We start from the raw sequence: 18,063 nt of genomic DNA on the forward strand, positions 1-18,063 counted from the left end.
TCACCACCAGCGCACCGTGGCTGCAGTGTGTACCATCTACAGGATGCACTGCAGCAACTCGCCAAGGCTTCTTTGACAGCACCTCTCAAACCTGCGACCTCTACCACCTAGGACAAGGGGTGCAGGTGCATGGGAACACCACCTGCCCGTTCCCCTCCAAGTCACACACCACCCCGACTTGGAAATATATTGTTCCTTCATCGTGGGAGAACCTTCACCACACAGACTGCAGCGGTTCAAGGCAGCGGCTCACCACCACCTTCTGAAGGGCAATAAATGCTGGTCTTGCCAGCGATGCCCACATCCCATGAATGAATAAAAAGTCCTCAGATGCTGGGGATTTTATATATATAGGCCCTGCAAGCCTGGTTTCACCAGGCGTGAATCAGAAGCTGTGGGAACGCTGCCCAGTTTAAAAATCGTTCTAACTGCCTAATATGTCAGAAGTAAAAGCACCTCAATGAGGTACATTTGGTTCTTTAACTAATCATCCCGTCGGCTTTAATTGCCGGCAGTACTTCCGGATTCGGGAAGCACGCGCACACACACAGGTGCATCTGTGGGGAACTCGGAAGTCGGCTGGTTGGAGCTGGCTTCCGAACCTGCTCTGCATTTTTGCAATTTTCACAGCCCCCCTGCCACCAACTCACCCGCAGTTTAAGTTTAATATTGAGCCCAATGTCTCTTAGTATCCTTAGCGCCATCAAAAGGAGAAGAGTTTCATCTTTGCAATCTGGGCTGGATTTGGTGGCAGAGGTGAAAAACAAACAGGGTTCCAACCCAGGGTGCCATTTGTTTTTCTTCCCCACCCCACCCAACCTCTTGTATTTTTTTTTAAAATTGTTAAAAAGGCCCAAGATATGGCACTGTTTGAAGTGTCCGCCATAGCTCAGTAGTAGCACTCTCACCTCCATGTCAGAAGGTCATGGGTTCAAATCCCCGTCCAGAGACTTGGGCACATAATTTAGGCTGACACTCCAGTGCAGTATTGCTGCACTGTTGAAGGTGCTGCCTTTCAGGTGGAGGTAAAAGATTCCAGGCCACTACTTGAATAGGAGAGTTCTCCTGGTGTCACTATCCCTCAACAAACATCACAAAAACAGATTATCTGGTGAAAATTGCTGTTTGTGCACTGCGTGTGTGAATTGGCTGCCACATCTCCCTACATTACATCTGTGACTACACTTCAAATTTTGGCTGCGAAGCACTTTGGGACATCTGGAGGTCTTGTAAATACAAGTTCTTTCTCTCATTTTACCAGATACTTTGCAATGCAATTAACAAATACAGTGAGTCATAAACATACATTGAAAGGGAACTATCTTCACTCCTGAAGTCATGCTGGTTGGAGTCTAGCGTTGCTGAAGCCTCCCACCGGTTCGTCTCCCCATCTTCCTCTAAATCTGCATCCCACTGGTCAGTTGAACTCTCTGTGGTCATAAATCGGATGTCCGGCTGGGTTTGGAATGCAACGCGTTTCTGTACATTTGCAGAACTCTGCAGTAGAAGAGGGTGAAAAATACATCTTAATAGTATTCACTTAAACACAATTTTACTAGGCTATAGTTGCAGCACAAGTTCTTCAGCTTTAAACATAATGGAGAGACAGGCCAGGACAGGGTCCTCCACCTCCTAGTGGTCAGGTGTCTGGGATAAGTCCCAATCTCTTAGCTAAGGTGTCAGGCCAGGAGATGGCAAGATTACAGAAAAAAGTCAGAACCCAAGATTCTAAATTCCCAGTGACCACAGCAATTGTCTTTATATTATGATCAACAGACAAAACAAAAGACAAAAAAAGACCAGCATGCTCATCAGTGCTCACCCCGTCATTAGATGATGCACTAGCCTCTCCGACTACTAGTGTTGTTCCCACAGATAGGACAACCTGGCCTTGAAGAAACTACAAAGAAGGCAACTAAGTTGATGAATGCGATTTCCCTGAACTATGGGGAAAGACTAAGGTATGAGTAATGATAACTCCGGGGTTCTGGGGAGGGCAAAAAAAAACAATGTCAAGAAAAAAAAAAATTGGGAAATTCCCCCTGCTCCTGACTGAGTCAATCAAGCATGTTCCAGATGATCATAGTTATTCATGATGCCTCATGAAGCATACCTTAGCTAATCCCACTGCAAACCCACCTCCCCCAGGAGACAGGGCTATTGAAAGGTATCCAAAGTAAGTGGCAGCTGTGACCTTTGGGTCTAGTACAATACATCTCAATTTTCTCAAGAGCATATGAATGTACAGGATCAGAAAAGACTAGTTCCAGCAATCAGACCTGTCCCAAAGGACATGGCTGTCCTACATCATTTACCTTGGATTCCCTCCAACAGCCCAGTCTCCCAAAAACATATTAACTTCATAAAATTCTTAACATCCTCCACTCCCCTGCCTCCCCTCAATTACCACCCTCTGCATGAAGAAGTTACATCTTAACTGCGTAATCAACATTTCTCGCCTAAGCTTGAATTCACGTCCCCATGTCCTAGAACCTGTGTTGTTATTGAACATCGCTGTGGGATCTAGTTTATCCATTCCCTTATTTAAGATCTTAAATTACCTCAAAAATAATCTCTTTCCCACAGTGTAAACATCTTTTAGTACCTTCGCCTTTCCCCATAGTGCAGGTACCTAATCCCATTTATCAACTTAGTCCTTTGTAGTTTCTTCAAGTCCATGATGTCCTATTTGTGGCACAGAGCCCAGAACGAGTCCAGTACTCTAGGTTGGGGGTGAATCAGTGCTTTGTACAAGCTAACTTATTTCCTGAAACTTGCATTCTATCCCTAAAGCTACACCATCCTGCCATACTAAATGGATTCAAACACTTGAATCACTGAGTCAAAGTATATCATGCTGATATTACACTGTGCATTTGTTGCAAGTTCACATCTACATATTTAACTAAGTACCGAGATGTAAAAATTTAAGTTAAAAGGCCCCAAACTGTAGAAGGTGTAATACTAACTGGTGTAGCTGTTCCTGCACTGCTCTGTGATTCTTGATGCCTCTCTATGCCATGTCCTGCAGATTCAGACTCCTGAAGTACACCTTCCTTTGTGGAATCTACCAAGAAAAGTAATAAATACACTTTAATTGAAACAAGGCATTTAAGATTTCAAAAAAAATCTATTTTGTGCAATTAAGCATCACTTAGACCACCCCCCGGCCTCCTCAACCCATGGCTAAGTTACTAACTGGTACTTAGCCATACAAAACAGACAAGTCCCAATTTATCCTAAGTTAGCTCATCTCAGTCAAATTAATGGGAAGAACACTACAGCTGGGCTAGTATCCCAGGATAGGGAATGGGAGCCCATTCATGATCATCATAACCACCACCACCATCACCTGCTGGACATATACACACACGTGAATGTAAGGATCAAGCATTCTCACCTGGCGATAACCTTGATAGTGTCATCTTTGTAGGGATTTTTTCACTAGTCTCTGGAAACTTGGGATAATAGGGTAATTTCAAGACATCGAGGAAACAAAAAAACAGACCATTTAGCATTTGCTCCACTTGCAAACTGCGGCAATCTAAAAGTCATTAACTAAAACATTAGCACCAGGAAAGAACAGAGATAGCAGTCTTGGAAGCCAACAATCTCAGAAATGCATCATTTTTCCATGTTCATCCAAACACAAACTTAGAATCATAGAATGATACAGCACAGAAGGTGGTCATTCGGCCCATCGTGCCAGTCTTTGAAAGAGCCATCCAAATAGTCCTACTCCCTTGCTCTTTCCCCATAGCCCTGCAATTTATTCCCCTTCAAGTATTATCCAATTCCCTTTTGAAAGTTATTATTGATTCCAGATCATAATAACTCACCGTGTAATTTTTTTTCCTCATGTTGCCTCTGGTTCTTTTGCCAATTACTTTAAAATCTGTGTCCTCTGATTATCGACCCTTCTGGCACTGGAAACAGTTTCTCCTTATGTACTGTATCAAAACCTATCAAATCTCCCCTTAACCTTCTCTGCTCTAAGGAGAACAACCCCAGTTTCTCTAGTCTCTCCATGTAACTGAAGTCTTTCATCCCTAGTACCATTCTAGTAAATCTCCTCTGCATCTTCTCAAGGCCTTGACATCCTTCCTAAAGTGTGGTGCCAAGAATTGGCCACAATCTCCATCTGGAGCCTAACCGGTGTTTTATAAAAGTTTAGCATAACTTCCTTGCTTTTGTACTCTATGTCTCTATTTATAAAGCCAAGGATCCCGTATGCCTTTTTACCAGCCTTCTCAACTTGTCCTACTACCTTCAAAGATTTGCGTATTTACACCCCCAGGTCTCTGTTGCTGCACCCCGTTTAAAATCGTACCATTTAGTTTATACTGCCTCTCCTTATTCTTCCAGAATGAATCACATCACACTTCTCTGCACTAAATTTCATCTGCCATGTGTTTTCCCATTTCACCAGACTCTCTATGTCCTCTTGAAGTCTTCCTTCCTCTTTATGTAAAACAGTCAACAAACAAGTATTAAATTAAAATGCTACATTTAGTAGTTCATTTTCCAAAGTGCTAAACATTTAGCAGCGTGTTTATATTTGCACAATGCCTTCCAGTGGACATACGTGCACATGAGTCACGCAGTGCTGAATTTGTCCAGTTTACATTGCAATTAGGAAAGCAATCTACTGCCGCTCTCTAGGCTCATTGCCTTTTCACCATCTTAGTTATCTGCATTTTCTTTTAATGTCATCTTTTCACTGTCTCATTGAGATGACCTTTTAGACTATCTAACAACTCCCCGCTTCGCTGTAAGCAGTTTGCTGATCATTCAAACCATTGACTTCCTGTGTGATTGGAGTATTTGTTGCTTCTTTTGCCTTTCACTTCTCCCTCACCACCAGAACCTACTTAAAATGCTTGTTTATCTTTCAGCTTTCAGAAAGTGTTGCAACCAGACGTTAATCTGTTTATTCTTTTTACAGATGCTGAGGGACTGGCTGCTAATTTCAGTTTTCATTTCAAATTTCCAGCATTTGCAGTTTTTTTTTCTCCTTTTTATTTGTACCATTAATGTGGAAATGAAAAGTTGCACAAGTCAACATGGTTAACCCAAACATCCAGTGACAGATACCTTTACAGTGGAAGCACAAATTACTCATGATGTGCAAGGAAGAGTAAGCTTAAAGCAGGCTCCATAAACATGGGTTGCAAATGTAATGACCAACATTCAAAAGTACATTCAAAATTTCAGCCTACTCACATTATGGACAGTGGATGCAGTTTCCACTTTCTGCCCTCCTACAAGAATCGGACTCCTTCTATGGGAACTGGGCTGGTCTTTCTGACTGGCCATTAATGTTGTATTTGCTCTATGGGAGCTAGGCTGATAATTGGTCAGTGGTGCACCTTGGATTGTAGACCTATACTCTGCAGGGTGGTAAGGGGACTGCAAGGGAATAGCAGGCCGAATGGGTTCCCCAAGCAGCAGAGCATTAGTGTTTAATTCAGTGGAATGATTTCTGGAAGCCAAGATGTCAGCAGACCCTTCAAAAAATAGAAAAAGTTATTTTTTTTTGTAAAACACTTGTCCCGTACAAAAGAGGTTGGCCTAGAATTCGCTGCAATGGCGATATTTGGGACAAACACCTTAAGTTAGACCATTGTGCTCCCCAATCCTCCAGTGGTAAATTTGCCGGGAAAATAATTAGAATATGAAGTACTGAGCCATGGTGCCTTATACTTGGCCTTGGCAACAGTCACCCAATCTCAAGTGCGCACATCAGATAGAGGATGGACATTTTCAGCATGGCGAAGGGCCTATACAGGGCAGCTTGCATCATGCCAGCCTCCATGATGGTCTAGCCATTCAAGTGCAATGCCCTGTACCAGGCTTAATTATCACCAATGTTTTAACCCGTGAAGTGCCATAGGGTGTTTCAATACGTTAAAAGTACTATATAAATGCAAATTGTTGTTGTTCACATAAGGGGTTTTGGCAATGAGGAATGTTGGCAATAAGGAATGCCTGCTGTGATGGATAGAGCACACGAAATCCCCACGCGAGTCCGCCAACAGCACAGTAGCATCAGAGAAAAAAAATGCCTGGAACAGACATTCCAAGCTCATCCCTTGCACGTTGGTAATGAAGACATCTGGAATTTTACCAGAAAGATAGGTTGTTACTTCTGTTCCTGACATAATTTGAAGATGATCAGATTCATTACTGCTCTGAATTGCTAAGTACAAGCTATTTCTGCTTTTCAAAAAGGTGGGAATTACCAATACTAGGGGCCTTGAAATTACTGCCAATGTGGAATAAATATTTTAAAATACATTTAATAATTGACCAATTTAATCGTGGAGAAAATAAAAAGTTTGTTCCTTCAATGATAAAGTAAAGACGAGCAACTTGTGTGCAACACACGTCACCCTGCTTTAGGCTGTTGGTACAGCTTCAAAGAACTTGATCCATTGCCATCAATGCCACTCTGAGCTCAGGTGACTTGAATTAAGCTGGATGAGGTCAGGCTTAGTTTATTCTTCATTCCCCTGGAGATAGAATATCCTTACCTTTGTTCAGAAGACTAGCAGTCAGCCTGAAGGGAGGAAAATAAATCCAAGGCAACCATGCCTTGGGATTCAAATTAACAAACTACTGTGCGAAAACAATTAAGAGGAGATTCCACGTAGGCAAAGGAATTTTTTTTTAAAAAACAAAACAAAATCAAAGTTGTCACCCACCTATTTATAAGTAAATATATTATGGCACTGCTATTTATAAACAAACATTATTTTCCTACTTACTTCCTGGTTTCAGCAATTCTTCGCATTTAGTGTCAGATACAGTGACGGAACCAGCAGGAAAAGAGCAAATCCCATTTTTCCTTTGGGTTGATGTCTTCACCTTTTGCTCTGATTGCTTGCCACTATTCCGATGAAATCCAGGTAGATCTCAAGAAGAAAGAAAAGCAGTTTTTAAGACCAAAAACAAATTTTAAAAGCTATATTATATTGCAGGATTCAGTAAAAAAATAATGGAAACTAGCAGAGAAATTGTTTTTTTTAAATGTAATAAAATTTCTAACATAAAACACACAGAAGGGATAATGTAACCACAGACCACAATACCGGCCGCTTACTGAAAAGATTTATCAATCATTACCTGTGCTCTTTCTTTGACTGTACGTACAAGCAGATTCGCCAAGCCGGATAAGCTCATTGGTGGATTCCGATCCATCTCCGTCCCAGGTAGGAACAGAAGATGATGAGCTAGACCTGTTAAAAACAATTTTAAATATCAGTATATACATAAAACTATATCTTTTTAAATGCATGAGAAAATCCAGATCATAATTCATGCCTTCGTGCAAGTTTTAACAAGCCCATAATTTTTTTTTGGTGGGGGGGCAAGGTTAGAAGGGGCAATGATGGCAAAAAAAGAAAAGAAACTTGTATAAACAAGAACTTGCATCATATCCCATCCCCAGGACACCCCAAAGTGCTTCACAGCCAATTGATTTGTTTCAAAATGCTGTCTCCGTCATGACATTGTTACAAACTCAGGTCTGTTGTAGATACCTTCTTGGATTCAGCTCAGTCAGTCGCTCCCATAAGCGGTCTGAGCTTCTTATTTTGATGGGAGTTGACTCACACTGTCCTATATCAGGACCTGGGGGTGCAACAATGTGACCTGAACTGGATATCCGTGTCATTTGCATATTAATTTGTTAAATCTCTCTGAAGCCAGATTGACTCAACACTAGGTGAGGCGAGCTTGGTTTGAATCACTGAGCTGATTTATTCCACAGTATGGTGATGAATGTACAGAGCAATAGTTATGATCAGATTCACAGACCAAATTGATACAACTTATTCTCCATGTTATAACATGAAAATAATGTGCACACAAGCTATGTTATCCCACTTCAGTGGGTCATCTGTTTCACAAATTGACTAAGTTCTCTGCCTTTTTGAGCCTGCCTTTTCAGAGCCTGCCTATTACAAAAGATAGACTGCTTTTTAGATGATTGACATTCTGCATTATTCCTGACTGTTAGGCAGAAAGAGATCAAAAACCTTTCAACACAATAGGTGTGAGGTATTCATCAATTAGAGACAAGTCACCAAATTTCTTATTATTTACAATCTATGAAGAAACAACATCAAGGCTAGCTCATTAACATCTACCATCTCAGATCACCCTTCTTAAAAAAAAAACATGCAGCAATATGTTATGCTTTAAAACACATTTAAAATATTTTTTTCCAACCCCTTTCTGTAGAAAATGGTCAAAAAACCTGAAACATGATCGTCAAATGCAGCAGCATATTTGCAAATTAGTTTTTTCAGTGGTGCCGGTTGAGACGGGAACATCAGTCAGAAAGAACGCCCTACTCCCCTTCAAATAGTACCATGCAATCTTTTACAGCCACCTGAACAGGTAGGTGGGACCTCAGCTTAACATCCAATTCAAAAGGTGGCACCTCTGACAAAAGTGCTGCATATTAAGTGCCGGCCTAGATTGTATGCTCATGTCTTGGAGCAGGATTTGAACCCACAGCCTTCTGATTCAGAAGAGAGGGCTACCAACTGAGCCCGAGCTAACACGAAGTAATCATTTGCCGCTTGCCATACAGAAGTGATTCAGTCATTTCTCTGACTGCAGGAAACAAAATAATACTTAAGCACTCTATAAATCCAGAAAATAGACCCAACTGTTTTGATAAATGTGCTCCTGCTCCAGGTAACTGTTCTTTGTATGGGTTCCCTAGTTCCTCTTGAAATACTCCTCTAATTACAGCTATTCCTTCACTGGATAACAGGTCAGGATCACCTATTTAAAAATATAACAAATTACATTAGAAAGGGGAAATGAAGTCAAACCAAGTGCATTTTTGTAGTTAGCAAAATAAAAGGGAAATAGAATTGTTCTAATAATTTTTTCCACTTGCAAATTTTTTCTCCCCCTCCTAAAGGAATTAACTTCATGCTGAAGTACAATTGCACAATGCCAGTCACACTTTAATATTTGTAAACATCCCCATCCTCAATGATGGCAGAGTCCACGTGAGTGCAAAAGACAAGGTTGTAGTGTTTGCAACCATCTTCAGCCAGACGTGGTGAGTGCATGATCCATCTCTGCCTCCGCCCGATATCCCCACCATCACAGAAGCCAGTCTTCAGCCAATTCAATTCACTCCACGATATTAAGAAACGGCTAAGTATACTGGATACAGTAAAGGCTATGAGCCCCGACAGCATCCCAGCTGTCATGCTGAAGTCTTGTGCTCCAGAACTAGCCACGCCTCTAGCCAAACTGTTCCAGTATAGCTACAACACTGGCATCTACCTAACATGGAAAATTGCCCAGGTGTGTCCTGTCCACAAAAAGCAGGACAAATCCAATCCGGCCAATTACCGTCACATCAGTTTACTCTCAATCATCAGCAAAGTGATGGAAGGTGTCGTCAAGTAAGTGCCGCCGTCACCAATAACCTGCTCACCGATGCTCAGTTTGGGTTCCGCCAGGACCACTCGGCTCCAGACCTCATCACAGCCTTGATCCAAACATGGACAAAAGAGCTGAATTCCAGAGGTGAGGGGAGAGCGACTGCCCTCGACGTCAAGGCAGCATTTGACCAACTGCAGCACCAAGGAGCCAGAGTAAAACTGAAGGCAATGGGAATCAGGGAAAACTCTCCGGTAGCTGGAGTTGTACCTAGCACAAAAGAAGATGGTAGTGGTTGTTGGAGGTCAATCATCTCAGCCCCAGGACATTGCTGCAGGAGTTCCTCAGGGCAGCGTCCTAGGCCCAACCATCTTCAGTTGTTTCATCAATGACCTTCCCTCCATCATAAGGTCAGAAATGGGAATGGTCGCTGATGATTGCAGAGAGTGTTCAGTTCCATTCGCAACCCCTCAGATAATGAAGCAGTCCATACCCGTATGCAGCAAGACCTGCTCAGCATCCAGGCTTGGGCTGATAAGTGGCAAGTAACATTCGCGCCAGACAAGTGCCAGGCAATGACCATCGCCAAGAGAGGGTCTAAACACCTCCCTTTGACATTCAACGGCATTACCATCACCAAATCCCCCACCATTAACATCCTGGGGGTCACCATTGACCAGAAACTTAACTGGACCAGCCACATAAATACTGTGGCTACAAGAGTAGGTCAAAGGCTGGGTATTCTGCAGCGAGTGACTCCCCAAAGCCTTTCCACCATCTACAAGGCACAAGTCAGGAGTGTGATGGAATACTCTCCACTTGCCTGGATGAGTGCAGCTCCAACAACATGCAAGAGGCTTGACATCATCCAGGACAAGGCAGCCCGCTTGATTGGCACCCCATCCACCACCCTAAACATCCACTCCCTTCACCACCGGCGCACCGTGACTGCAGTGTGTACCATCTACAGGATGCACCACAGCAACTCGCCAAGGCTTCTTCGACAGCACCTCCCAAACCCGCGACCTCTACCACCTAGAAGGATAACGGCAGCAGGCACATGGGAACAACACCACTTGCACGTTCCCCTCCAAGTCACACACCATCCTGATTTGGAAATATATCGCCGTTCCTTCATCGTCTCTGGGTCAAAGTCCTGGAACTCCCTACCTAATAACACTATGGGAGAACCTTCACCACATGGACTGCAGCAGTTCAAGGCGGCGGCTCGCCACCACCTTCTGAAAGGCAATTAGGGATGGGCAATAAATGCTGGCCTTGCCAGCGATGCCCACATCCCATGAACAAATAAAAAACTCACCCAATTGGTCACTATTCACATGAGCCTTGACAGATTATTTGACTACATGACACATTACAGCAGAGACCAATCCTGTTCTCACCTGATGTAGGCACATATAGGTTTTCAGCTGGGGTTGCTGGATAGCAACTAGGTGCAGGGACAATGGCTAATTTTCCACTTCCTAACCAGGGGTATTGAGGCCAATTGTAACACCCCTACTGCCCTTTCAGCAGAGATCAGATAACTCAGTACAGAACAGGGATCAAATCTGTAGCTTTTCTGGACGGTATGGTTCAGCAACTGGTTGGATTGAAAAGGTACCCAGCTCCAAGCTGTTCTTAGTGACTCATTTTCTAGGTACAGGGAAAGTACAAAAAAAAGTGCAGGAAAGGCAAATTAGAACCTTGTAATACTGGATAAGTCCGTTAATGCAGCTGCTTCCAAAACCACAAATTTTTTTTCAAATATTGCTGCGTAAATCCTTGACTGTATATGTTAAAATGGCATCATATTTGATCCAAATAAATGGCAAAATGCAAAACCAATGGGCTACTTTAAAATCACAAAATTATATTGTAATAATATGGAGAAGTGTATTTTGGTTCAACTATTAGTTTGCATATTAGTTGGAAGCAGGAAGATGCAAATAGCAGGTCTAGTTTTGCAAGAGACTAATGTTGGGAGACATTAGGTGAAGCCAGTCCCACCGAAACTACTACCTGAATGTGATGTCCTAAAGTCCCAAAAGTTTAGTCTTAATTGGTCTGCTCAATTTATAAATCACAATTACTTACCATGCTGGGAGGAGGCCTCGCTTATCTGTTCTGTGAGATATTCCAGTAAACCATCAAAGATTTCCAACAGATTCCGGATGCTTTCTTTATCATTCTGAATAATATTCTCTCCTGGGCAAGAGAGAGAGAAAGGAAAGAGGCATTAATTTACTTGGATTATTGTAGACAAATTACTTTTTGTTTTTACCCTAAAGTTACATTGTTATACCCATGATTCTTAGCAGTCCCCCACACCATGCTGGATTGCTGACTTATATGGACCTTTTCCCAAAATAAAGGGAGGTCTGCAGACAGAAATTTAAGGTCACAAACAATACTTGGAAGCAGCTGTGCACGCAGAACCTTGCACAGTTGTTTCAGTGTTGCTGTCGGTGCTATGAAATCGGCACTACAACACAAATTCTGAGCACCCAAGCGTGAACACAACATAGGTCACGCATTCTCTGTATAGAACTGAAGCCGTATGAACTTTGCTTCAAAACAGATTTTCCATTTTGAGATATAAATTTGCTTTATTTATTACTGACCGGTTATGTGCGACAAACTGATTTGCAAGTAGTCCAAAGCCAGTGAATCTATGACTGCCTGCACATTATGGGCATCATCTTCCTGATTTTTGGGAGTAGCTATGTAATCTGCAATAGATTAAAAGGTTACATTAAAATTTTGCTCATTTAACATACAGCAGCACAACATGCTAAAACTTTGAAACTGCTACGGTACTGAGCCAGATTTCTTTATTGCAAATGATCAATTCTGACTCACTTACCTGGGACTTTTTCACCGAGAATAGCTTCATAAAGAGCAATAAATACACTTGCATCACATTCGCAGAGTTTTGTCACCCTCAAATTAATATGGCACTTGCTAAGAAGATTATTGGCAACAGTAATCCAATCTAGAAAGACGGGCAGAAAAACAGAGCAAAATTAACGTGTACAACACATATTTTGTGGTAGGATGTGAACAATTTACCTGTCGACAGGTAGATGCGAGGCAGATTAAATTATCAAGTTGTCATCTATAATTTTCCACAAGAATACAAAGCTTGCTGGAACTGGGTACAACATTTAAAAAAAATGTAACTACACTTTTAGGAATGAGACTAGGAAATAAGGAAGAATGTTTGTAAAAGCTTAAAATGATTGACACCCTCTGAATCACATGTTCTTTATATCCCTCTGCCTCATTTAAGCTCTTTGGACACGGTTTATAGCTGTTGTGCAATGAAAAAGGTCAAATTCTATTGAAAAAGTGACTCAATGCTATGATGTCAATACTACTTTTTTTTTAAAAAGTGTGCAAGCATTGCATTGTGACCCATTGTAAATTCAGACACATCCAAGAACATGTAAACTATAAAAGCAATGACTCAAAAAGTTTTTGCTTTTTTTTTTGACCAGTCAGATCTCTGATATATTTAAAAGCCCAATGCCATGCTCATGAGTCTCCAAACCAAACTACTGGGTAATTCACACAAGTAATGTTTCTGTTTGCCCAATATGGAGATCACAAACTCACTCCATCAGGGACACATGTTAATTACTTAAGCCCAAAGAAGCAGAGTTTGGTAACAGCTGATGCTTTAGGAGCCCTCCCCACATAAACATGTGTAGGAATACTCCTAGAATTTAACCAGCTAAAGCCATGCAACTTAACCAGCACAAAGCTTTGATAAGTTTCTAGCTAAGAGCACCCAATACAATGGCATTGGCTTTCTGGATTATCTGCAACTAAGTGGGAAGAATCCAGCTCCTAATTACATGTCTACAACTCCAGATTCCATCAATAATCCAAGCCAGTTGGCGAAACAATAGTGCCCGGGAGTTACTGTAGAATTGCCTGGCTCAGGTTATCAGATTATGGAGTCTGCCATAGCTATCTACCTCTAATTTCCCAATACCAGGCATCAATTTGAAGCAAAATTAACCCCAGAGAGACCTTGTTTACCCTCTTCCCAACCCTTCCCAAGGAGTCAGCCATTAATTGGTCAAAGAATTTAGCAAGTCATACCTAAATGAGAAACAGGAGGAAGACAAAAGGTGCCACAACTTTACAACCCTTATTTCAACTCCCAGAAGTACAGAGAGAGAGAGAAGAGAGAGTATCTCATTAGATCTGTTTACACTTCATCAGGGCGGGCACTTGGGATTAGGACTACTGCTTGTGTGGAGGATAAACATCAACATAGACTGGTTGGATCGAATGGCCTGTTTGTATTATAAGTCAAGTAATTCATCAATAATGCCCCTACTACAACCATAGAATGATACAGAACAGAAGTAGGCCTTTCGGCTCATTGTTCCTGTGTCGGCTCTTTGAAAGAGCTATCCAATTAGTCCCACTCCCTTGCTCTTTCCCCATAGCCCTACAAATTATTCCACTTCAAGTATTTATCCAATTCCCTTTAATATTATTATTGAATCTGCTTCCACCCTCCTTTTAGGCAGTGCATTCCAGATCACAACAACTCCCTGGATTTTTTTTCTCCTCATGTCGTCTCTGATTCTTTTGCCAATTACTTTAAATCTGTGTCCTCTGGTTACTGACCCTTCTGTCACTAGAAACAGTTTCTCCTTATTTACTCTATCAAAATCCTTCATGATTTTGAACACCTCTATCAAATCTTCCCTTAACCGTCTCTGCTTTAAGAAGAACAAGTTTCTCCAGTCTCTCCATGTAACTGAAGTCCTGCGTCCCTGGTACCATTCTAGTAAATCTCTTCTGTACCCTCTCCAAGGCCTTGACATCCTTACTAAAGTGTGGTGCCCAGAATTGGCTACAATACTCCAGCTGGGCCCTAACCAGCATTTTGTAAAAGGTTTAGCATAACTTCCTTGATTTTGTACTCTATGCCTCCACTTATAAAACCACAGATCCCATTTGCCTTTTTAACAGCCTTCTCAACTTGTCTTGCCACCTTCAAAGACTTATATATGTACACCCCAGGTCTCTCTGTTCCTGCATCCCCTTTAAAATTGTACCATTTAGTTTATATTGCCTCTCTTCATTCTTCCTACCAAAACGAATCACAAGGCCAGGATACTCACATTAGTAACAATTTAGAACATTACATATCTTCTGACCTACAGCATAAACAAATGATGAAGATTAGGGCACTGAAGAGAAACACATTCTGTTCAGATACTTGCTACGTTTTTGGGTTTAGCATCTCAGACCACTTCTATAAGCGAGCCCTTGCTTCTGCTCTTTCCAGCCCAATGTCTAAGTAATGTTAAGGTTAACGGGTTTGTTGCCGATTGTTGTTTGTGTGTGCACGTCTCTCATGCACACACACTCACTGCCTCTCCCTCACCCCATATCTTGACCTCCCTCTCGTGCTTTCACAACAACTTGCATCTATATCACGCCTTTAACATAAAAAAACATCGCAAGGCGCTTCACAGGAGCATCATCAAACAAGATTTGGCACCAAGCCACATAAGGAGAAATTAGGACAGGTGACCAAAAGCTTGGTCAAAGAGGTCTTAAAAAGGAGGCGAGAGAGAGATAGAGAGGTTTAGGGAAGGAATTCCAAAGCTGAGGGCACGGCCGCCAATGGTGCAGCATGCTAGATCTCTCCACCCACCGACCCCTCCATACCCCCCCCCCCGACCCTTGCCTCAGTTGTCCCTCCCCCTCTCCTGGCCTCGGATGGGCTACTTAATTTGAAGAAAAGCAGAGAGATACTTTTCAAAAAGACTAGGACCAGTGTGCATCACTTAAATTCAGAAGAGTTACTAATGGAAATATAAATAATATATTAAAAGTCTTGTATCTGTGCATATTTCCTGTTGTCATACCTGTGTTAACACCTGTGTAATGCCTGCTTAGAAGTAAAGGTGTAGTTTAGCTTGCTTACTTACCTGTCAGCCTTTCCCGCATAGGTGACATTGTAATTTGCACTAATGGCATTGCTCACATCAGTTCTTCTAGGTGATGCTGCAGGATGACTTTATTTTCTAACTTTAATTTTAATTTGTCTTTAAAGTTTTACATTAAGTTTTGGGCCCGCATCCCTCACCAATCTGTGGCCTCCTGACCCCTTACCACTACATGCCTCCACCGGACCACTGGATTTTCCTGGGCTGGTGGTTTCCCAACCCGTATCCACTTCCTACCCAGAGGCCAATGCTTTCCCTGGGCCCACAATCTCCCTACCCTAACCCTTGACAGAGGCAAGAAGCAGGTTAAGGGATTAATTGCATGCAAAAACATTGGAGGACGCTGGTGGGGTGTTTAGGGTGGGATTGACACGGCATGGGGAAAGTGCAAATACAGCAAGGTTTGTTCAAAAACATTTGAGGCAAATCAGCAAGAGGCTGAAGAAGCACTTTACTATAGAAAAGTGGGACACAGATAAGCTTGGTATGTATCTGTGGGTGGAGGGGCGGAGAGAAAAAAAGACAAAGGAATGATAAAAAATTTATACAGCGCCTTTGATAGCTTCAGTATATCCCAAAGTACAAAGGGTGGGTACACGCCAATTAAATTGCATTAGCAACCCAGCAATGTGCCAAAACACAGGTGATGCAGGATGCAGATTCGTGGCTAGGTTTCTCTACAGTGTAGTCACTGTTGTAAGGTAGGAAACGTGGTATTTGCACACAGCAAGGTCCCACAAACAGCAGTGAGATAATGACCAGGTAATCTGTTTTAGTGATGCGGAGGGATAAATATTGGCTAGGACACCCGGGAAAACTCAGCTGCTCTTCTTCGAATAGTGTCATGGGATCTTTTACCCGAGGGCAGATGGGGCCTCGGTTTAAAGTCTGATCCGAAAGACGGCAACTCCGACAGCGCAGCACTGGAGTGTCAGCCTAGATTACGTGCTCAAGTCTCTGGAGTGGGACTTGAATCCATGACCTTCTCTTTCAGAGATGGGAGTGCTACCACTGAGCCAAGGCCAACACCTAAATTAATTAAAAGGCAGTAGAGGAGGAGTGTAGTTTGAATCATCTGAACCCTAAATTGAGATTGCATCCTTGAAGTCACTCCAAAGTTCAAAAGTTTCAAAAATACATTTTCTGTTGTTGGTGGCAAAGTTCAGTTTTGCTGGAAGTGGCCATTGCGACAGCCACTGACAATCAATACACTCCTGAGTGACTATGCTCATGTTCTAAGGATTAATGATTATGTCACAATCACTGTACACTGAGCAATAAAAGCTAGTTGATTACAGGAAATGATAGTCAACACTTATATAACACTATCCACATGCACTGCCTGGCATCCATCCCAAATTGGTATTGGCAAAGCTCCGGAAGCAGGTCATCTCCCTGCCCTCAGGGCCCATGAAATGTCGTTTGCAGCACAGACAGAAAGAGTTATGAAAGAGAGCAGAATCCTACTTTCAGTGGTAAAATATGCTGGTCTACTAACCAGAGGTGTAGTGGAGAGTATACTAGGTTATACAGAATATACACAATTTTTAATTTTTCAGGTCTAAGGTATGAATGAAGATTAAACATAATAGCCCTCATAAATCATTTAGCTGTGTAATATATATTACACACAGTTTCATAATTCTTTTTAAAAAAAAATCAGCTATGTATAATCCATACTCATGTACATTCCCCATTACATACTATGCTTAATCCTCATTCATATACAGTCCATACTTTCATAACATTCACCCTTCATGAACTTTATTATGCATACAGGCTTATAAGAAATCCTACCCCACTATTAATGGGTAACTATAAATAGGAATCTAAATATTTTTGTCTTAGTGAGCCTCATAGGTGCATACCACAGAGCCTTGTGCATCATATATAAAGTTTAAATCCATGTTCCCAATAATTTGCCTACATCTCAAGTTGCTGATACTAACAGATCTTGGTGCTATGATTAGGATAAAGGCAGAAAGCCTTTAAACCAATAAAGGCAGAAAGCACTATAAATAGGACGAATATATGAGGACAGACAGGAAATGACCCACTGGTCCATCCAGCCTGTCCCAAACAACTGCAATGCCGTATGTATCACAATATATACACTCCCCACCCCACTCAAAAGCCATATAATCTCCTGGGAGAGGCAAAAAGTCAGATAAAAACCCAGGCCAGTTAGGGAAAAAAAACTGTAAAATTCCTCTCTGACCCCTTTAGGCGACAGAAACTAGTCCAGGAGAGCACTCTGGTCCTGATTAATGCTATATAGTACTTACCTTTTACAAGGTGATCTCCACCCCAGCCAGAAACAGGTCCAGCTCTCGTTTGAAGGAATTTAGTGAATCAGCTTTCACCGCACGAGCCGGCGGCCTGTTACACAGGTCAACTATTCTCTGGGAAAAGAACCACCTCATAACATCTGATCTAGCTCTGGCCTTACATAACTTAAGATTGTGACCCCCATGGTCCTCCCTAACTTATTTAGTTGAAACAAACTGTCTACACAAACACAATTTATTCCCTTCGTCATCTTAGAAACCTTGATCAAACCCCTAAGTTTGCACTTCTCTAAAGTGTAGAATCCCAGCTCTGAGCCTATCTTGGTAACCAAAATGCTTTAAATTGGGTATTACTGTTGTGGCCCTCCTCTGCACCCTTTCCA

General features: G+C 42.0%; 1 protein-coding gene across 2 annotated transcripts in view; it reads right to left on the bottom strand.

Annotated features, from left to right (window-relative positions):
* Positions 1–18,063, bottom strand: part of LOC137341047 (centrosomal protein of 95 kDa-like) — a 46,522-nt gene that overhangs the window by 24,304 nt on the left and 4,155 nt on the right. For both annotated transcript variants that reach the window (XM_068003916.1, XM_068003915.1), the window contains exons 2-11: positions 12,278–12,406; positions 12,036–12,143; positions 11,509–11,619; positions 8,679–8,796; positions 7,126–7,238; positions 6,768–6,914; positions 5,224–5,507; positions 3,401–3,458; positions 2,970–3,067; positions 1,307–1,497 (exon numbers count right to left, since the gene is read on the bottom strand). In XM_068003916.1, the coding sequence (XP_067860017.1) occupies positions 1,307–1,497; positions 2,970–3,067; positions 3,401–3,458; positions 5,224–5,507; positions 6,768–6,914; positions 7,126–7,238; positions 8,679–8,796; positions 11,509–11,619; positions 12,036–12,143; positions 12,278–12,406 (1,357 nt within the window). The remainder of the gene's footprint in view (positions 1–1,306; positions 1,498–2,969; positions 3,068–3,400; positions 3,459–5,223; positions 5,508–6,767; positions 6,915–7,125; positions 7,239–8,678; positions 8,797–11,508; positions 11,620–12,035; positions 12,144–12,277; positions 12,407–18,063) is intronic.

This window comes from Heptranchias perlo, chromosome 23 (genome assembly GCF_035084215.1).
Source record: "Heptranchias perlo isolate sHepPer1 chromosome 23, sHepPer1.hap1, whole genome shotgun sequence".
Classification (NCBI taxonomy): Eukaryota; Metazoa; Chordata; class Chondrichthyes; order Hexanchiformes; family Hexanchidae; genus Heptranchias; species Heptranchias perlo.